This window comes from Sabethes cyaneus, chromosome 3 (genome assembly GCF_943734655.1).
Source record: "Sabethes cyaneus chromosome 3, idSabCyanKW18_F2, whole genome shotgun sequence".
NCBI lineage: Eukaryota > Metazoa > Arthropoda > Insecta > Diptera > Culicidae > Sabethes > Sabethes cyaneus.
The window spans coordinates 181560721-181583996 of NC_071355.1; the positions used below are offsets into that span (position 1 = coordinate 181560721).

General features: G+C 38.9%; 1 protein-coding gene across 1 annotated transcript in view; it reads left to right on the forward strand.

Moving 5' to 3' along the window:
* Positions 1-10168: 10168 nt before the first annotated feature.
* The window catches only part of LOC128740472 (uncharacterized), a 42873-nt gene continuing 29765 nt past the window's right edge, over positions 10169-23276 (forward strand). Inside the window, exon 1 of the mRNA XM_053836011.1 lies at positions 10169-10244. Within this exon, the coding sequence (XP_053691986.1) occupies positions 10169-10244 (76 nt within the window). The remainder of the gene's footprint in view (positions 10245-23276) is intronic.

Genomic DNA, 23276 nt, shown 5'->3' on the forward strand with positions numbered 1-23276 from the left:
GTCATTGAAGCAACGCTTATTAAATTATGTGTACCGTTCATCTTTACCCAAGCTGGGGGATTCACTGATTGCACCAAGCTATAATGGAGCCAATCATAACCGGATTGAAAATCAACTTCTCCCAGGGGGAATTTTACAGTTTAATGGCATATGTCATCGGATAAACAGTTTTCCAACAAACAAGCACGAGCAAATAAATTTATTCTATCAGCAACATTAACAAGCATTTCATTCTGGAGTGTTCGAAGACATTGTGCAAATCGAACTACAGCAACCGTTACTCACAAATTCTCCACATGAGCTCGTGTCATTTCCGCATGGACGGTTTTACAGCAAAATATCAGACATAGTGGGCGAACGGAGGCGGGTCGATTTCGAGAATCTGATGAAACTGGCGGTAACAGAAATAAAATTTTAATACATCTGCTGAAAACAGTTTTCATCTAAATCTAGAAGTTTAATGTAAATTATAGATAGGTATAAAGCAAAGCCTTAGGCATAACCGTCTTTACACATTACCCTTTTTTATCAACAGACTTCGCAGTCGGCTGTTAGAGTACAGGACAGTTACGGGGCTAGTGCAACAATCCTGCTGACTCTATCTAGCAGCACCGCCTAGCCGAGATTCGAACATACGAGGACTTGCTTGTTAGACCAGCATCGTAGCTCGAGGCTAACTGGGCGGTATATGTTATACAAAATACAACAAAAAATTGTATACAAAAAATCTTATGTTTTTGAGATACACATTTTCAAAGAAATATAGTTACATAATGAAGACACACGGTATACTATTCTTCTTCTGGCCTTTAAAATAAATTGATGACAACATCCCACGCATTAGCTATTATTTATAAGCGTCTTTTAATAGCTGAGAATATATCTTCGACTCTTAATTAGCTCCTTAATGTTATCAACAAGTACCGGATAGTAATCGGCAGCTTAATTCTGTGGTGCTGCGGATAGGATGTTCATTTGTAAAAGTGCATCATTTATTCGTATATATACCTAGCCAAGCAGTAGCAAAACAGGACGAAAACAGGATCGCGTGTTGCGTGCGTGCTGATGCAACAGCACTGACCACGCTGACTGAATGATTTCGTTTGTCGACAGAAGTGAAATAGCTACGATAGTAAGTTTACATAGATTCGCTGCTATGTAGCGTTAGATCCTTTGGACATAGACGAGCAGGCAGGCGGGAAAAGTCTACCGAGACCCGTCCACCGGGTTCAGTCGCAGTTTTCTACCGACCCTGTGCACTTGTGCTTTTCCATAACTACTTGCGTCAACAACTTGATGTAGTGGAAGTTTGAAACACAATTGTAATTGGAAATAACTTGTTCAAAAATTCATTAAGGAACATTTATTTCCGAATCAACAGCACTCGAGGCTAAGGCGCCGAACGGTGAGGTTAAATCACTTCGGAAAACAGTTAGCTTTTGGTGCGGAGAACCGGTGGACTATTGGTTTCAACATTGCAGAAAGTGTCGCTTTGATTAATTTGATAACATTAGTCAGACGAGTTGTGTTTTAGAATAATAGGAACCGGGAAATCATGTTTTATAGTTCAATGTAAATCAGGCCACGCCGCCAACGGATGCGATTAGGCCGTAAATATTTGTCCATTTATTTGAAACAGAGTCACGAGAAGCGCGTGATGTTCAACTTCGCAATATATAATTTGTGCTAAAATTGAAAAGGATAGTGCATGCTTGTGCAAGTTATTGTTCCGTGTAGAGCCTTCTGACATCAGCCCAGGTAAATATGTGCAGTATCTGAAATTGATTAATGTAAACGTACAGTTTCGTTTTCTGTGGGAGAAACAGGTTGAAAATGTGCTGGAGGAAATTGCTTTTTGAATTATACAGTTGGCTTTTTGGCGTCAAGGTTATGGAAGTGATGAAATGTTTAGCCATAGTTGAAAGTAAAGAAGCCTAATGTGTTTTTTAACAAAAATATTTTAATAATTGATAACATCAGACAATAGATATACCAACGAATCATCATACACTTTTTAGTAGGTAAACGATCTCAATATAGAACATTTCTGGTGCAATTAGTTCGAACTAAGAATTGAGCCATTATTTTCCAAGTTAGCTTCAAAATAATTACAATATTCATAGAGATAATCGACGTTTTTAAGTGTCTTGAAGAAGTCAGGTGGGCCGTTCTAATGAAATTTGGCAGCTACAAGTATTCGAATACATATATGCGTAAAAATAAAGACGATAGGTGAAACATACGTGTGTTTCTTGATATAAAAATAATGACCTCCAAATAACGCTTGTACAGGCAAATACAAATACAAATATGAAATATACGCCAAATATATGACCAAATTTCGCTCTGAAATAAGCATTTACTGATTAGTAGATTTCAAACAGTAATATCGATTTCATTTCCGACAACAATTTCAGTTATTAAGCAATTACGAAAACATCTTACAATTAATTTTGTGCCAGCTACTATTTTCGATTGGCAATATCATTTAAAATGCTGAAAATTATTTACTTGGTGCTAGCGATTATTCTAAACTCTATATTTCAAAGTTTGTAAATAATTACTGTTCTATATTTTGATCAGAGTTTCTTTATCAGAAATGAAATGTGGGGTATATCGTCGTGGTAGAGTCACCTTTTATCATTTGCCCATATAACTTCCATTTCGAAAGGAATTTTGGCAATCTAGATATGTCGTTGCAAAGGTCTATCAGCATTGTATACTTCTAGAAAATAAAATGATTGTTTTAAAAATAATACAGTTAAAGGTATTTATACAAAGAAAAAGTTGGAAGGTTGGATCGGAGACATTACCGCGTTATTGACGAGTAATACGCAAAGCTGTTATTTATGAAGATACGTCTTTGGGTGTACTTACGAAAACGAAAAATAAATAGGTATATAACGAAAAGTGGATACAATATTTCACTTATAACCAGACGATTTTTCAATAGATTTTAGAGATATTTGCGTAACTTTTTTAAGTATTTAAAATATATAAAATAATAGATTTTTTGGTTTTACCAATGAAGAATTTGGTAAAATGGACCGTTTGTGAATTCATCACGGTACGAAATCGATGACATTCAACTGATGTTTTAATATTTTTCAAATGCATTGATGCTGTTCGAGTTCATTCTCCGATCTTTGAGTTCATCTCATCATCTCCTCTGTTGGGTACCCTTACCACTGCGTCCATTATTTTGAACTATTGCGGTATGCCCCGTTTATTTTTGTTGCTGTACGGTTTAAGCTTACCTATCACTTATTGGCCTTGCCAGCGTTGCTGATATTGTTCAGGGTTTTGCGTGAGAAAAAAAGAAAGGGAAGTATTTTTGCTTTTGTCAACACTCACGCGTTGACAGTTCGGCACGAGATTTCCTGTAAGTGCGAGCAGCCTACGAAATCTCTTTCAACGCTGGCAAGGCCAATTGAGGAAGTGATAGGCTGATAGTTGGAGCGAGACAGGTGCCAATCAGGAATGACTTGTTTTATGAACCTTGTTACCCTGGTCGGCGACGCAAACCAGATCTCTCTAGGCTCTAGTAGGTTTGCGATACTGCAGTCTGCGTCCTATTAGCGCCCAACAATTGCAGAGCAATTGTTCGCTCTCGGCATTACACAGGCGACAAATATCATCTTGTACAAAACCGCGATTCCGAAGATGATATTTATTCGGGTAATGTCCTGTCACAAGACCGGTAAGCGTGCTGAGATCTCTCTTATTGAGACTCAGCCGCTTTTGAGTAATCTTAATACTCGGTGTTATATTTTTTTGATTATTTGAGCAATCGTACGGCCATCCAATTGGCCATGACTGTTCGGCTCTCCTATTGTTTCAGCTCTCCCTTCACCACACAGTCAGAGATTCCGCAGAATGAATCTGGAGCTAGGGATGCTATACCGGTTTTACCGGTATTACCGGGCTATTTTCCAATACCAAATTGCGGGTTTTCGACGATCAAAAACCGGTATTATCGGTATTTTTTGCATAATCAAATAACAACTCAAGAAGCCTGAATCGCTGGTAAAACTTTTAAAGCATAAAAGCACCCACTATTTTATGATTAAAAGTTCTACAAATAATAACTCAATTATGTAGTTCTTCCAAAGGGAAAACCCCGAAATACCTCACCGCTGGCAGCATAGAGCCGGAGTGCCTCGTGCCTCATGCTTTTTAGGCAGTCTTCTCCATTTAACTCGTTCCACTTCATGAGCTACTCGTCGCCAATATCCCAGTCATCTCAAGAGTCGCAAATCCTTATCGACCTGATCGAGCCATCTTGCACGTTGAACCCCTCTGTTGCTGGTGGCGATGGGTTCGTTGAAGAGAATTATTTTCGTTGCACTGTCGACCGGCGTCTTACGACGTGTCCAGCAAACCGTAGCCTACCGACTTTCGCCAGCTGTATCCAATGGGATACAGCGCCAGCTGTACGATGGGAATCTCTTCGAGCAATGTCTTTAGTTCGTGATTCATACGCCTCCGCCACTCTCCGCGTTCAGTTTGTACTCCACCAAATATCATCTGCAGCATCTTCCGGTCAAACACAACAAGGGTGCGTAGTTCCACCACAATTTGTCACAACTTCAAGTCCGTTAAGAACTACCGGTTAAATAAGGGTTTTGTACATTGTCAGCTTTGTACGACGACGTATACTTCTTGATCGTAGCGTTTTGCGAAGGGTAAAGTAGGTCCGATTTTTTGCTTGTTTGCGCCAAATGATTAAGAATATTGCGCAACAGAAGAAATCTGACTTTAGATTTCAAAAGGTCGCATAATCAACCCTTTTGCATGCATTATGCGACCTTCTGAAAACTAATGCCAGAAATGTGCGATATACAGTGAAGCTGTTTAGAAAATCTTCAGTGAAAATAAAGAAATGTTAGAACCCAACACGGAATAGGAATCCGCTCGGTTGCTAGCACAAACTGGAATAGAAATAACTTTGTGATTAGTTAGAATAACCTAATGGTAGGATTGAGCGAATTCTACGGGCTTCAATCATCGGTTCGAACGTTTCTGTCGGATCTGAGAAGCAAGGATACGTTTTACCTAAGCGATAAGGAAATTATGAAGAAAGAAGAAATTGTCGCAGTGCTAGAACTAGTGTTGGCTGCTGTCGAATTACTGTACCGGAAAAATTGCAAACACTACGAACTCTAAAACTACTCTCGGAACACCTTTCAGGTATCGCGCAACTGTTGTTCGAGTTACTGTATTTCAGAGAGAGTTCGTATGTTTAAATTTATTCTTTTTATAATTAACCGCACTATTCGTGATGACTTTGTAATATTCTACAAGGCACCAAGGATGTTTTAATAATAAAATTCTGCAAGGTTTTATTATTTTAAAAGTCAATGGAATAAATTCAGAAACCGAACAGGCAGAGGAACCAAATAAACTGAACTTTCAGTTAGAATTTATCACATATGTCAGTAGGTATCTAAGCAGCTTATTAAAAGCTCTTGAACAAGGGTTTTCCTATGCAGGGGCCGAAACGGTTACATTTTTTCTTTACATTTACCAGCATGCAATGCCATGTCAGACTCTAACCAATACCATCGCTCTGCGCTGTTTCTGTATCGACAGTGCCTATCTCTTGCACGTGTTGAGACTAGCCCGAATACGTACATGATAATAAGCAAACATTTTCGTATGTCAGCCGATCATTCATACAAAATGTCGTGTAGCAATGACATGCATTTGTTGTTTTTTCCTTACAGTTGTAGTTGGAATAGTATGGAGCAGTGATAGAGAATAAGGTGTATTGGGAACCTTTTATTTAAAACCGTGTTGTTTGGGGGAAAGCTGTATGTTTTTTTACGTGCGCAACAGCAAAAGAGAATACAAAAAAGTGTCTCCAAGACTGATGACATTTTCTCCCCGATGTCGAAGTGTCTGACACGTAGACTAAAAGATGTTTTCGTTGTTCTTGCATTTATTTTCGGTGCTTGTGTACCAGTAACATGTCGCAAGACTGGTAGCAAGAAAGAACGGTAAATGTCTTCAAATTTTTGTCACCAACCAGTACATTTTACGTCCTTGTTCCTATACCACATTTCTAATTTACCGCTAGGAATTGTTCTTTCCTCCGAACACCGAATAAATATTCTCTGCCTCCGGAAGTTTTTCATTATAATTTGTTTTCGTTTAAAATATGACACGGTAAACTCTCTTCGCATTGTTTCTGTTTCTGTTTGCAGCATGAGGTGGGGCAGTTAGAGCCAAGTCTGTCCAAGGCTGAGAGAAGGTGGTTGTGATAATGATAAAAGAGTCCGTGCGGACAACGCTAGCGCCATAATGCGTTGATGATGATGAATTAATGAGTAGGAAAAAGAGATGACAGAACTTGACTCTATGCAGATCCGTTACAATCGTATAAGCAATAACAATGAATGTACTTATCTTGATCTTCTCCTTCCTTTTGTTTATCCGCTTCTCTTCCTGTGTCAGTCTTGTGTACAGTACCTGTATATTCGTAATAACTTAGGGCCTACGTTGACTTCACGTCGTCCACTCCAACGTCTTCAACCTGTAGCTGATCCCTCGTTGCCCCCCACGACAACGTTAGGCTCACCGTGAGGAGCAACGACCGAAATCAGACAACGAAAAAGAAAGGGGGAAAATTTTACACAACATGTTGATTGCAATTTTCGAGTTAGTAATATCACGAGAATTCTATGTCTGTCCATCACCTATGCTACTACCGACTAACTACTCGCTAGGATGGACGCTACTCATCTCTCCAACTACCCGTGTCATCACGGTCGGTAACCCAGCGCTGTTCAACCACCTATGATCATTAAAAGCCACAGCCGCTTCTTTATCTACCATCTTTGCAGTATTGTAGCTGTTGGCGTTAATTTCCGAATATTTTGTGCGGAATATTATTCAAGAGCAATATTATCGCTCAGAACTATCGAAAAACTAATTGAACTTCCGAAAAATAGAGCAGATGCGATGTAATGGGGACTGGTACTCGTTCACATTATTCCCGGTGGCAGTAATTGCCTATTTGTAGCGGTAGTCAACCCATTTGTCGGTATGCTCTTCAGACCGTGGTCAAATTGAAGCAATTCTGTAACTTAGAAAGGTTGAGGTGGATCATGTAGAACTTCACTTGGAGATAGTATATATGCCATGTTAAGTCTTAAGTGCAAGCTGTCACTGAAGCAAGACTTAATAAGATGTTAACGAAATTGATAATCCTGTGAGGATGGTATTGAATCGAAAAAATCCTCATACCATGGCCATATATTATGTACTATGACCATATTTTAGGAAGTGGGAATGATGGTATATTGAGGACAGCCCTTCGCTATCGCTTGAATCAGCCAGAGAATCGAATACCTGTTTTTACTTGAAGAGTTATACTCTAAAAGGATTTACTTAGAAGTGGAATTCCAGTTGAAGTCTGCCAGGATTGGGCAATGGACAGAACAAAATGCATATCGAGGCTATAAAGCTTTTCGAGAGATCCCACTGAGTCCGACCGCGACGACAGCAGCAAGAATGGAGAGGAGCAGGCCGCCGGTGAGTTGCCACCGTCCGACTTGATGGACTCTCCGACAGCAGCTCATCAGCATTAGGAGGGTCCTTGGGAGACAAACAGCGTCATTCATGATAATTTTATATTGTTAGTTGAATACCGTTAACGCGGTTAATCACAAGACGTGCAAATCATTCTAATAAAGAACGGAAATGAGAAAATAACAATAATAATTAATTACATCCAAAACAATACAATAGAGGTGACAGTAACAACAACGATAGCAATATTAGTAATAATAGTAATAACATAGGAAACTGACACAGGAAACACAGCTACTGACTATAACTTCCTGCCCATTAATAATTGTAGTGTATAAGAAAAAATTCCTTATCATAGAACACTCAAACATATATTCATTCATACCTATACACCCGTGCACACTCATACATGCATACACATATATACATATACATGTGCGTATATTTTTCAGTGCTGTGCTGTCCATAATCGCATAACAGCCACAAATTCTATGGCAATCTCATAGAAAATGTCTTGATTACGCAAATAAAGACATCACATCATTTTTGAACACTCGTTCGTTCTAACTAGCGATAATGTTAAATTTTCATGAGTAAGTCAAAATCTCATGAATCGTGGGTAGGATTTGGTTTCAGTTTCCTAGAGAAATTTCTCTGCATACCAGCATTTCATCTAGGGAACTGAGTAAGCCCTCCCGGTGCTTCGGCCTAAACGGATTGAATTTAAAATCAAATCCGTTCAATTCCGCTCGATTCCGCTTTACGAGACACATGCTACACATAAAGATAAATTATGCAATACTATACTACATACTACACATCTATCTAACTTAAACTATGTTACATTCTACATGCGGAACTAAGCTTAGGAGTATGCCGAAGTGCGCGACAAACCACCTACTCATGGGAGGGGGTAAACTCTCTTCGCATTGTTAAATGTTTTTTAATGAACTAGTCAACTAGTTATGCCCAGAGAAATACCATTGATTATGGAAAGATCTTCTTCAAATCATATAATATTCAAATATAGTTTTCAAGTGTTATAACTTTTACCGGTTTTACTAATACGGATTTATTAATACCGAAAAACCGGTTTTCAAAATACCCCCCGGTATTGGCATCTCTCCATACGTAGAAAGCTGCCGTTTACTCGACCTAGACACACTGGAACATAGACGCAAGGTGCAACAGGTGTTATTTGTGACTAAAGTTATTATTGGCGAAATTAACGCCCTAAATCTGCTATCCATGATTAATTTTCGCGCATTGCAGCGACGATTGCTGGTGGGATTGTTGCTAACCCAATTTCGTCGGACAGCGTTTGGATACAACGAACCAATTACTGAATGTTTAAGGGCTTTCTTAAACGCTGAGAAATTGTTTTACTTTGGTGAACCGTCACGGTTGTTTGCGCAGAGATTATGAAGATTCAATTAAGTATAAGTCTTAGGTTGTCTACATGAATTGTTTTACAATCTATACTAGCCAACTTATCCGAACCGAGTTTTGAAAAATAGCAAGGCAAACTGTAAAATAAAATTCGAACTGAAAAATGATATCTAAAAATAAGCTCAAAACACAGTTTTGGTTACCTTTTTGGAAATTGACAAGCTAATTCTAGTATTGCAAATTGCATCAAAAACGCGAAACGCAAGAATCTTGTAAACAATTTGCGAGTAAAATCCTAGCAGCGAGCTGTCAAATATTTATGTCAACTTATTGCGAGGTATCAATGGCAATAAATTGGCAAAAATAATAGAAAGTTCGCTGCTGGGATTCTACTTACATGCTATCTGCAAGGTTCTTGCATTTCGCGTTTTTGATGCAATTTGCAATAGTACGAAAACTCTAATATATCTTCATAGATTATTTGGTTGTTCTAGAGCGGACACAAAGACTAAACATTTAGCAAAAATTACTATTTTTGTTACAGGTTACGATTCTACAGACTTTTTTGCTTAGTTTGATAATAATTTTGTAATGATCCGACCACGGGTAGTGAATGAGAAACGATCATATACATAAGTATTCTAGAGCTGCAAGGACAAACTCGACGTAATAAAACGCCTCTCCTGTAGAAACACAATTTTTAAACCTTATGTACTTTTTTCTCGGAAAACTTGTAAATGAAAAACAGCTTGAAAACAATGAAAAAGAAGAAAAATGGTTGAAAAAATTAAATTGACGTATGAAACATTTAATATGTTTTTAAAAGAATTTTTTATGCGAATTTCGGAATGTAGGCGAGACGTGGATTTTATGCGATTTTTGCAATATAGGTACGCAGTTTAGATTACATGCTAATTGGTTCTATGTATCAGTACTAAATAATGAACCAGACCCGAGCCCAGCTGTCGTTTTTCTCCGTGCCAATCCGAATTTGACTATCAAAAAGGCGTCTCGATACCGAAAGTTTTTATACCACCCGACCCGCACATGAAATCTTAAGAATTCTCCGTCGGAATAATCACGTTCTATAGTGAATAACATACAATCCCGTTCTGTTTTTCTCGTTACTAGATTAGCACGTATCATGCCGTACAACAAACCGACTATTACGAGTGTTCGTGCCTTTCGCAAAAAGCCCGCCTGTGATATCGAATTTTAACGCTAACTCATCGGAGAACCATTCAGCATGGCACCTCCCGGACTTTCCAGGGAGCGGAGAAAGAAAACCCATGGCCTGTACTTCCATTCATCACCACCGAAAGGTAAGCATTGACCTCGAAACAGGTGCGAATCGCACCCCTGCCGTTGCAATGGAGACGCTTTGTAGCTTTTAGCTAATATAACGGTGAGAATGTTGTTTGGCCTTCACATGAATCAGGGCGAATATTGTTGATGAATGTCGAGCTTGACATGTGGTACGTGTCAATAACTCAATTGACGTGCAAGTACGCACTTTACCGAAAGTTTGAGCGAACAATGTGGCTAAAGAATCCATTATCATCGACACGAGTTTCTTCAGGTTGAACAAAGAAGGATTCCGCACTTAAGGTGCTACATTATCGTGCGAAGAGCTTGTGAGTGACTGTTACATATTGGCTGGGGTGTAAGGTCAAGAATGCATGCACGATCCTTCAAGGTCATGAGCATTCCGTGCCAGTAAGAAGATGTCATGAATTTCAAAATGGTGAAGAAGTGAATTATTGATTGACAGCTACATTTTGCTAGAGCAGCAGTAAAAGGTTCTCACTATATCCGCTCGAAAACTACCAGGGCCATAATGCTAATGCTTTCGCCATCGGGGTTTTGTTCCGCTTGCGTAAAAAGATATGCTAAAGGGATCAAGTGTTCGAGCACGCGATGCTCAATTTGATTTGCACGAAAAGAAAAATTGCCGAAAATTCATCCGCCGGTTCAATCAACTCATTCTAGTAAACTATAATAAAACCATTCAAATAACAACGATGTAATGAATGTGCTTGTGCCAGAAGCCAGAATAGAATTCTAGATAGAATTATTTGAGGAAAATCGAAATCGAAGAGTCGAATATTGGTCAACTAATAATCTTGTCTTTCAATCAACAAACAAACATATCGAATCGTTACACATAAAAAGCTTTCGAATATACCGTGACCTCGTTTAGTTACAGTAACAAGGTGTCCTGAGAAGTATACTTTTGTCAGTAATTGTCACATTTTGTTAGCCTATCTCAAACGTATTGATTGAGGGCAATAAATTAGACATTCGAACACCATGTCTGCTCCGAATAGCGTGTCACCGTTATTTCCACCGATTACTTACGGTATGGGGTGCCCGAGGCACTTTGGGTGTCCTTTCGAGAAACCGAACATTTCAATCCAGGGACAAGAGCCCTTCAATTATGTCTAGTTAAACTCCGCACATAGTTTGGAAATTATACTGATGGACATTTTGAGGTTATTCAAAGTCTAATACACTTTCCCTCGAATGATAGTTCACAGGACGTTCGTGCCGACGAAACGATGGAGGTGCATAGTTGCTGGTGAGCCGCAGGGGAACAAACGTGCAAAACCACACCTTTCCTAACGTCTCTTACTGACAGCATAGCGTCACAATTTACTTTACTATTCCCTACAAACCGATAATGGATGTAAAGCTGTATAGTGCCTGACATGCAACATTTGAAATTGCACGCTGCATGATGTGAAAAACGACACTAATTTGCCACCTTCAATCTGGTACGGCCGTTGATATACCTACCGGCTTCTAATCGAAGTCCCAGCTGGTAGTAAACAACTTTATTTTAACGCTAAACTACTCACACTATTCCGATTAAGTGCTCTTTAACGATGTGGAGGTGACCGTGAAATCTTGCTATGTATATTTCAACTATTGGTTCTATTTAAATTAATCTGATTACCATTAAGTTATAGCTCTGTAACATAGCTATTATGCATGCTTTTCGTAATCACAATCACTACACGCATAGATTTAAAATATTACATTGCGCTGGATCTTAGTTTAGTTTGATTTCAATATTCATTTCGACGCCATCACTCTCTGAACTTATCATTGATTGGTGTCCCGTGAATAATGAATCACAGATTCCTATGAATTATCGATTTCCGGAGTTCTGCATGGTATCCACGCTGTTTGTCTGGTTTGTTTGATGTTGTCTTATGTGCACCGCAACGGTCAGTTGTGCCTTCACATATCCATACGATGTCGATTATAGTATACAGGTCGCATGTGACGGAAAAAGTGGAACAAACCCAATACATGAATCATTGCTATTCTACGTGACCAACAATAACTCTATTCGGTTGAGTCTCCTTATTTCCATAGCCCAATGATTGTTTAATTATTAATTCGTTAATTTATCGCAGCCTATCTAATAATCAATACTTTTATTCATTGGCTTGCAAAAAAATTAAATTGAAATAGGTAGAAAAAAATCAAATTAAAGATCAAATAAAAATTAAAGTTGACAAAATGAAACACATTCATACTAAAAAACCTCAGTTACATCACATGTCGATTGTGATAACGGCATCATTACAATGTGGAAAAATATAAAGGCTGTGTTCAACGTCGTACGTTTAATTGATCCACTGCGAATATCAAATCTCTTCATCATCATACTTTTTCATTCCGGAAAAAATTGTAATATTCTGTCAACATATTTCATATCTCTTTAAAATTCTAGTCCTGCATCCAAGTAATAACCGATTTTTAAAGAAATGTCGACTATGCTGAGTATCGTTTCCAAAGCTCCTGACGAATATAAAAACAAAGCCTTGGCCTTAAACGTCTTTCTAAGACTTACTTACTTACTTAATTGGCCTAACGTCTTACGACAAGACCTGCGCAGTATAATTTCTCCGTCTATTTCAGTCCATGGCAGCTGGTCTCCAGTTTCGCGGGCACCCAGTGCTCGCCAGATCTCGCTCCACCTGGTCTTGCCACCTCGCTCACTGTGCCCCTCCTCGTCTTGTTCCTACCGGATTCGATGCGAAAATCATTTTTGCAAGATAGTTGTCCGGCATTCTAGCACCCGCCGTTCGTAAATTCCGAGTATCCGTAGGTCCTCTTCTAGCACTGTCCACGTTTCGTGCCCGTAGAGAACAACCGGTATAATTAGCGTTTTGTACAGTGTGCACTTTGTACGGGGGCTCAAATTGTTCGACCGCAACTGTTTGTGGAGTCCGTAGTAGGCCCGACTTCCACTGATAATACGTCTTTTAATCTCACGGCTGGTATTGTTGTCCTCTGTTGCTAGTGAACCAAGGTATACGAACTCGTCGACTACCTCGAACTCATCCCCGTCGATTACCACGGTACTGCCCTATCGGGCCCTGTCGCGCTTGGTCCCGCCCGCCAGCATATACTTCATTTTAGACGTATTTATCTTCAATCCAATCTTCTCTGCTTCGCGTTTTAGTCCAGTGTACTGATCTTCCACCGCCTCAAATGTTCTGCCGACAGCATCCACATCGTCAGCAGAGCAGATAAATTGACTGGGTTTATTGAATATCATACCCCGCATTTCGATCGCCGCTCGTCTCATAAATCCTTCAAGCGCAATGCTGAATAGCAGGCAGGAAAGACCATCTCCTTGTCGAAGTCCTCTGTGAGAGTCGAATGGGTCCGAGATTCTCAAACAGCACTGGATCCCATCCATCATAGCCATGATAAGTTTAGTAAGCTTACCCGGAAAGCCGTTTTCGTTCAAAATTTTCCTTAGTTCTTGTCGGTTAACGCTATCAAATGCGGCTTTGAAATCGATGAACAGGGTGTGCGTGGGGACTCGGAATTCGGGGCACTTCTGAACGATTTGCCGCAGGGTGAAAATTTGATCCTTTGTAGACCGACCCTCCATGAAGCCGGCCTGGTAACTTCCTACAAATCTATTGGCTATTGGCGATAGTCGGTGGAAGATGACTTGGGACAAGACTTTGTAGGCGGCATTCAGGATAGTGATCGCACTGTAGTTCTCACAATCCAGCTTATCGCCTTTCTTGTAGATAGGGCAGATAACCCCGTCTTTCCACTCATCCGGTAGTCGTTCCGTCTCCCAAATCTTGACAATCAGTTGATGCAGACTTAACCCTTCTTTATCGACAGACTTCACAGACGGCTATTAGAGTACAGGACAGTTACGGGGCTAGCGCTACAATCCTACTGACTCTATCTAGCAACACCGCCTAGCTGAGATTCGAACATACGACAACTGGCTTGTTAGATGAGCATCGTACCTCGAAACAGCCCACAGGCCGGGAGTGTGGCCGGCAACCTGCCGTCGGAAGTGCCGGCCACTGCGGGAGGACAGCCCCCCGTAGAGATCACCTCTATCTAGGTTTATTTATTTTTCTAGATCTACTGACCTCTATTGCTTTCCTTCAGTTGGGTCACCCCTGCGAAATGGTACTTTCTACGAAAAGATTTTCCGTGAAATGGTACATCCCGCGTAAGGTTTTTCGCAAAATGGTATTCTGCGAAACTCTATATCCCGCGTTATGGTCAACCGAGAATTGGTGTTCCGCAAAATGGTATTCGGCGAAATGGTTTGTAATGATGGCGAATATTTAAATGCTATCTGCTTTATTTTATCAAGCTAAGCTGTTTATTTTACTGTGAGGAAAATTTGTATATTAAAACACCCATGAACTCCCCAGAAACTTGCAAAACTCGAGATTGTGACAAAGGTCATCCGAGATTCACGATTTATGTACAACACAGTTTAATTTGTGGCAATACGAAGTTTGCCGGGTCAGCTAGTAATAGATAAAGAGTTACTGTATTCAATGAAATTGTAAATTTTAGCATGAATGAAAAGCAATCATATTTTTATATGCATTTAAAAAACCAAATTTCTATCACTCTCATACGATCATACATGATCATCCCAAGAATTTACGCATAAATTAAAGTAGTATGCCAATAATTGGTTGATTTACTGCTGGCTGATGCTTATTAATTATCTGGATAGGAATCGCATCGCTGAGAACAAATGTCTCCGAACCTCTAGCAGTATAGAGTGGATCGTGCTGTATCAAGAACTTGTCACCATTGTACTCGGTCCTATGCAGTCCTGTCCGTCACCAATTCGTTGAGCGTCTCGGCATCTGCAAATCGCATTTAACCTGGTTGAGCCTTCTAGCACGTTTACCCCTCTATTCCTGGTGTCGGTGGGGTTCTTGAAGAGAATAAATTTCACTGCACAGGCTTCCGGCATTTTTGCGATGTAGCCGGCTCACCGTAGCCTCCCGACTTTTGCCAGGTGTATCTGCAGATCTTAGTTCATATATTTGCGCCACTCTCAGCCTTTGTACTCTGTTAAAAATATTCTGCAATACATTTCGTTCAAATAAACGTATTGCTTTCGTAAGACATGTTACAGTCTCAAGTCCGTGAAGGACTACCCGTCTGATTAGCGTTTTGTACATTATTAGCTTTGTATATTGCTATTGCCGTCCTAAAGCGTCTATTCCATTCCCATGCCGCAACCCTCTGCGTGATTCGAAAGATCATGAGTGTGCTTCCAAAACACACACGTAGCACATCACTCGCTCCAGGGTAGTTTTGATCAAGGTGAGTTAAAATAGGTGATCTAGTTTTCACAGTTTGTTGAACAGAAGTGCGCGGAACGATTGGTTAGCAACCATCGACGTTGTTTATACATTCAGGAGTTTTCGCTTTGAAAATTTCGGCGTTCGTCGAGGGTAACCCAGCGGGGGTGAAAAACAAATTTGAACATCAGAAAACCTCTCTTGACTAACCCTGGTTTTGATCAGTCGTATCAGTTTATCCGAAACCCCGTTCTCGTGTATTACCTGCCGCTCGAATGTATCGTATGCCGCCCTGAAATCTACGAAAATATATTCCGTAGGCACGTTTTACTTCCAACATTTCTAGAAGGTTTGCCGTAGTGAGCAAATTTGATCCGTAGTAGTACGGGTCCCTCATAAGGCCCACCTGATACTGCCCTTCGAAATCTCTTACTATTGGAAATAAACGACGTAACAAGATCTAGAAAGGCAGTTTGTAGACGGCGAAAAAAGTGCTTGTAAGTATGAATCACGATCTACAGGCACTGCTTGGAGAGTTTCGCATCGTACACCTGGCGAAAGTTGGGAGACTACGGTGGACCAGCCACGTCGCAAGGATGCCTGACGACTGTACAGTGGAATCCGTTCTCTTCAAGAACCCCACAGGCGTCTGGTCGTAAACAAGTGAAGTGCTGGTGGCCATATTCCAATCAATCACTCATTTTCAATCACTAAATGGTATATAGGGTGTTCTGCCTATCATTGAATGATTCCAATGATTGGACTGTGTCCAATAAAACGCTAATTCTAGAATACATATACGCTCAAACCCTATCAAAGTGCACGAATTACTCACTTTGATCAGTTGTGGATTACATAAGGCAAGTTTAAAAACAAAAATTCAAGTTAAATATTGTCATACATATACAATATTGGATATAACCCTGAATTTATGATAGCATTCCAGATAAGAAACATGTCTCCCTAATTATTGTTTAAACTAATTATATTACTAAATCATGCTTTACATAGCTAATGATATTTATCCATGCATTATTTTAACATTTTCAAACAAAATAAATAATTATTTATAGTTTTACTATACCGGACCGGACCGGACCGGAACCCGGACCTCAATTTTCGTTCCGATGTCGAACACTACTTAGCTGTGCGATCATTGGCAAATTACCCTATATGTACAACATTTGATCTGACCATTGGATGTCAAAAAATCGAGCAATACTTTTTTGTTGGAAAATATTTTTCATACGTTTGATAAAATATTAAACATTGCAATAGATTAGTTGATGAAACCGAACATGGCGGCAGCTGTCGCATATTCACTACTGTATTGATTCGTTACATGAACCCATTCTTCAAATAACGTCACCGGCCTCTACCATTCGCGGAATAGTCTAGCACATCGATTGACTATCTGATATTGTCTGTCAGGTCAATTTATACACCGGCTGACAAAACGTGGCGACTGGGCACTTAGCACGTAACCTCCGGTCCAGGTGACAAAGCCGGCAAGAGGTTGTTTTAGGTCATTCGGACGTCATCGTGGTCCGTCCGTACGATATGAGATGACCTGAATATTTGATTTAGTGTTTATCTATTGACAGGACAACTAGGTACATCACGCAACCATTGTATAGTGAAACGGTCAAAGTCTCTGCGAAATGTGAATGAACTTGGTGAACTGAACTATTGTTATAAAATTAATATAACTGGATGTGATTTTTCTCCACTTAAAAAAATAAATGATAAGTCGTCATCAATTCTATAAATTTTAAAAGCTATGAATTGTTATTCTATGAATGTCAATAAGTATTCCGACTGTTAAGAAGAGTCGAGTAGTCGAGTCACTACTACGAATATAAAAGCAGAAATTTTATTTTGTGTCCAAAAACTACTTCTGAAATTCGAAAAGATATTGATGATTCCCTTTTTTAAGCTATACTTTTGAACATCAGCTCTAAGTACAATGCAATATATAGGAACAATCTGCAGAAAAATATCGAATCAATGCAAAAATCATGTGAATTTGACTTGAGGTACCTTTAATCGTTCAAAATCTCGTCTTTTACGATAATTGCATTTTTAGATTTGTATTTTCGATTTTCGGTAAGTCATAATCCTCTACATAAGGAACTATCAATTGAGTTTAAATTTGGCAAAGAAGTTTTTCTCGTGCCACCAGCATTTTCTGCGCGTTAAATTTGAAATCTCCATGAAAAAAACAAGTTTCTCTTTTAGCAAGCAATTGATTTACCTATTATAGTCTAATTCAAAACTAATATAATAGCGCCTAGCCGAAAATAAGAATACTGGTGCATACAAATGGGTTACCTCAAATTTACCACACATAAACATATGTATATGCACGGTTACTCGAAGGAGTCAATTACAGCTTTGGGTTGAATCAATTTACAATATATCGAACACGTAGGGTTGAATGTAGAAAAAAAGACTGACAAGAGGGAGGAACTTCAATAGATTCCCTTACTTGCACCTCCACCGCGGGGTGCTAGCCATACAACAACGACGAGAACGTGTCGAATTGAGTTCCGTTACGGAAACGCTAGCCAGTTGCAGGATTTCAATTCAGTCACACCATATCCTTCGAGCGTAATTGACGCATACTTTGGAACTTCGAATAGGTACTGAGTTGAAAGGTCTGTTAATTATTACATATTGTTGTTGTGTTGTTGTTCAATTGTACAGTGTGAAGAGATTCCTATGCTCGCCTTCAAACGCCGATGATGAAAATTGCCTTAATAAATTTTGCAACAAGTTCACAAGACAACCGATTGGTACACTTTCCGTTTTCACCATAATGGAATAGCACGTTGTCCGATTCATTAAAAATACATAAACCACACCAAGGCTTGCGGTCATCGATATCCTGTTGTAATTAGGACAAACCGTTATAGAAAAAAAGGGAAATCAATATGGAACGATAGAATACTGTCTACGATTCGATATTGGTGTCTGTTAAACGATTTTGATCATTTGCTATATCAGTGGTAGAAACATGGAAGTTTAAACGAGAATTGTAAACTGTGATGTGCCAATAGGATACAGTTTGTTTCACACAAAGTAATTATCTTAGAGTTGCGTGACAAACACGAAGTGACATTAAGTAATTATAGATACAAAGTGCTGATAAACAAGATTGAAGTTTGGAAAAAGCTTACTGCTGATACTTTATATAAAGGTTTCCACAAAAAAGATTGTAAAATACACACAATTTTTGCTAGCCATTCACACGAGGTAACATTCTGCAAATGGGTAAACCAATAGATGTTCAAAGCACATAAGAAAATCTGCGAGTAATGAAGTCATCAGGCTTGAACCAAGTGATTGGTGTTAAATCAGATCGGATCAAGTTATATTTTTTTGTATGCCAGAAGGACATTGGGCGACAGTCTCAATGATCATCTTTTGTAGTAAGTAGACCAAGTGATATATTTCATTTGCTGTTTTTGCTCAGTATATGCTCTTTTGACTACAAAATTCGAAAAGGTGGTATATAGGGCGTGAAAAACGAATTCAAAACACTGTAATTACAAAGTTACAAATTTCAATCAACCGATCTGTGATTTTTCCGCATCACTCAGTTACTCTTTAATAATGTTGTGTAATACGACTATTGCAAGAAAATAGTATTTTAAGATCAAACACGAGAATATGTACTTGGTCCACTCTGACTGATCCGAAAAATATATTTCAGAGATTGGATCTACTGTGATTGAATAATTTTATGATCAAACTTCAAACTTTAACCTACAAAATTTCTTTGATTAGGTCTATACAATAAAAAAATAGTAATTTAACAAATATAAAGAAAAGTTCTGTAGTCGCAAGGTTACCAAGTGACTTTAGCATGGGTTTATTCTCAGACACATCAGCACCCTTCCTTCGTGATGAATTCCGTATTACCCCGATGAAGCCTGGTTGACGGTGCAAGTCACTCTTATAGTTAAATATACTGATCAGCTGCCCGGGAAACCGATAAGCTATTAGCGTTCAAAAGCTGACCATTTTTCCAGAAAGATTTTTTGGAATGACACCGTATCTAGCTAAACCTTGTCGTAAGACGTAGTCCTACGTCAAAACAACAACAAAAATAATAGATTGGCATCACTTGCAAACTATGTAACAACTAGTATCCGTTTTCTTTGGCCTCGGTAGAACCAGATTCTTCAGGAATATCATCAATTTTGAAATTAGAGTCACTGTTACTTACTAGCGTTACTACTTTAGCAGCCGAGATCAGGGGTGGCTCTTGCCGTATCACGAATTCCTCTCCATTGTACTCGGTCCTGGGCTAATCGTCGCCAATTCGTTGAGCGTCTCGACACACGCAAGTCGGCTTCAACCTGGTCGAGCCATCAAGCACGTTGGGCCCCTCTATTCCTGGTGCTGGTGGGGCTCTTGAAGAGAACGTATTTCACTGCACAGGCATCCGGCATCCTTGCGACGTGGCCGGGCTACCGTGTTACAAAAAAAAAAAAAAGAAATTTTAATTGTGCCTGTTGAATTGATAATGCGTAAACCATTGATCAATAAAAATGAATAGTTTCATTTTTATCTTCTGCGACATACGTTGACGTAAACATATGCACCGAGAATCACCAAAGCGTATGCTCTGCATATCTATTCGCTGTTGGAAGGATTGAGCCGGCGTTAGCACTTAAAGATGTTGATTGGCCAGCCTATATGTAGAAGTTATGCAATTTATTGCTATACTAGCTGACCCGACAAACTTCGTATTGCCACAAATTAAACTCTGTTGTACATAAATCCTGAATCTCGGATGACTTTTATCACAATCTCGAGTTTTGCAAGTTACTGAGGAGTTCGTTCATGGGTGTTTTAAAATACAAATTTTCCTCACAGTAAAATAAAAAACAACTCCCCCTATTACTTAGCCCGATAAAATAAATCGGATAGCATTCAAATATTCGCCATCATTACAAACCATTTCGCCGAATACCATTTTGCGGAACACCAATTCTCGGTTGACCATAACGCGGAATATAGAGTTTCGCAGAATACCATTTCGCGAAAAACCTTACGTGGGATGTACCATTTCACGAAAAAATGACAGTTTTGGGTAAAGGTAGCGCATAGTACCAAATTCAGATTTCTAAAAAGTTTTTTAAAATTGTGATATGTTGTGATAATTGTATACAAAATTCTAATGCAAAAACGAATGCTAGCACCGTATATAAAAAAGTGATGCTCAACTGAATAGTACCGATAAACGAAAAACGACATTTTTCTAATCCTTGAAAAAGATCAAATCGAAGATAAATCGAAACGTCGGAAGTAGAAGCAAAACGTCCGTTTTCATTAGCAATGGGACTGCAAACCCGAAATATAAAATTCTGAAAATCTTTTCGTAGAAAGTACCATTTCGCAGGGGTGACCCAACTGAAGGAATCCCCCTACCACAGGGGCGAGGGGTCTGAAACCATTTAAAAAAAATCCTGCCTCCAAAACCCCCCACATGCCAATTTTGGTTCCATTTGCTTGATTAATTCTCGAGTTATGAGGATATTTGTATTTCATTTGTATAGCAGCCCCCCCACTATTGAAGGGAGGAGGGGTCAAAATTACTCTCCTAAAGAGGGGAGGGGTCTCAATTCACCATAGAAAAAAAATTCCTGCTAAAACACCCACATGCTAAATTTGGTTCCATTTGGTTGATTAATTCTGCAGTTATGAGGAAATTTGTATTTCATTTGTATGGGAGCCCCCCTCCTAAAAAGGTAAGGAGTCCTAATTCATCGTAGAAAAAATTCTTGCCTCCAAAAACACCCACATGCCAATTATGGTTCCATTTGTTTGATTAGTTCTCGAGTTACGAAGAAACCTGTATTTCATTTGTATGGGAGCCCACCCCCCAACCCCCTCTTAGTGGGGGTTGGGGTCTCAAACCACCATAAGAACCTTTCCTGGCCCCATAAAGCTCTACATGCAAATTTTCACGCCGATTGGTTCAGTAGTTTTCGATTCTATAAGGAACATCCCGATAGCAGACAGACAGACAGAATACATTTTTATAGGTATAGATTACAAATCGCTTAGTGAATGACAAAGCTAACGAAAGTACACTCAAGACGCTTTTTACGCGGAGGATACCGCGTAAAAAACCGCGTAAATTCCGAAATTCGCGTAAAAAACCTTGTGAATCTCAAATTACGCGTAAATACAGACTTGCTAACTGATTGCCTGATCTTACTCGGGCCCCTTTGGCTCTCAGTCACCTGTGCATCTGTTATTGTAACGAAAATTCAAAAATAAAAAGAAACAAAACCCTTTTTTCATTTTATTGTGTCTACTCCCTTTGTCAGTTCGCGTCATGTTGTCTCCCAACTACTCGTTAATCTGTCTTCTTCTCAGTAATCTCTATAAATCGACACAAAGCCTTTTTTACCTCCCTATTGTTAATGGCCACCCTATTCCCCCTTTCAGAAATCCAGCAGCTTGTACAACTGCTATCGTTCCAAATGCAAGAGAAAGAGTTCTCAGTTATGATTGTGATGTTTTCTAATTAAAATTAGCTGTTAGCAAAAATTGAGTTACAGGGATACCTCGATATAAGACAACCTCGTTATAAAACAACCTCGATATAAGACAATTCGATATAAGACAATTTTTACCTCGATATAAGACAAATCCCTTTGACATAGTTGGTAACGACACCAGAGCACATTTCCCATTCCAAAAGCGGCGCCATAAATTTGTTCATTATTTCAAAATAATCCTAAAAATTGTAAACAACTAATAGCTCAAACAATATTAAATAGTTCAAAAAACAAACACACAACACAGAGCAAAATTGGTGACTGCTAATGCCAAATTTTTGTGAAAAAATCATGTTTCGATATAAGACATTTTGAAATTATAAATTGTCTTATATCGAGGTATCCCTGTATATCGAGGTAAAAATTGTTTTATATAGAGGTTCTCTTATATGGAGATAACCCTGCATTAATTATTCTAATTTTGATTATTCCCAATTCTCAATAAGTAGTCGTTAAACACTAGACTAGAGGATGTATGATTGCAGCCATATGAACATTCCACGCATTCCATTTTACAGTTCTACGTCACTCTCTCGTACATCCTATATAGATGAACAGTGATTTTTTAAATCTAATCTAATCTCATACTAGTGCAGCCAATAAAAAAATCGATTTTCAAAAGTCTCAAAATCTTCCGATGGTATTCAAAAGCTTTGACAAAACATATCCGGAGTGATTCGCGATAAGGGCGCAACTAACAAAGTGTGAACAATGAGAAATATCACTGTGATAATTTGCCAGTACATTTTGAAGTCATAATTTAAATAAAAGTTACAAAAATCAAGTTTAAAGACATAAATTGGTGTAGAATAAATCAATCTTATAATTTCACAACATTACTGCATAAAATTTGTGCACTCAAGCTCTAAATCTAAGTTTTATAGTTGAACCCCGTGGAATGAGCCTCAAAGCATTTTGACAATGAGATTCGCCCAGCCCTGTTTCGCCTTGTTTTGATTTTTTTTATTTAGTTTCGCCTGTTTACAATTAGCCTGTGTTTTGAAAACAACTCAGTTTCACTCTTTCTTTACTATCGCCTGTTTACAAAACGATTTGCAAATAAGCCTGTCACTTCATAACAATGCAAGGGGCTAAACTGCAAATTGTCTTTTGTTTTGATTAAACACTTCTATCGCCCATTACTAAAAACTTGTTTTAAATAATTCTAACA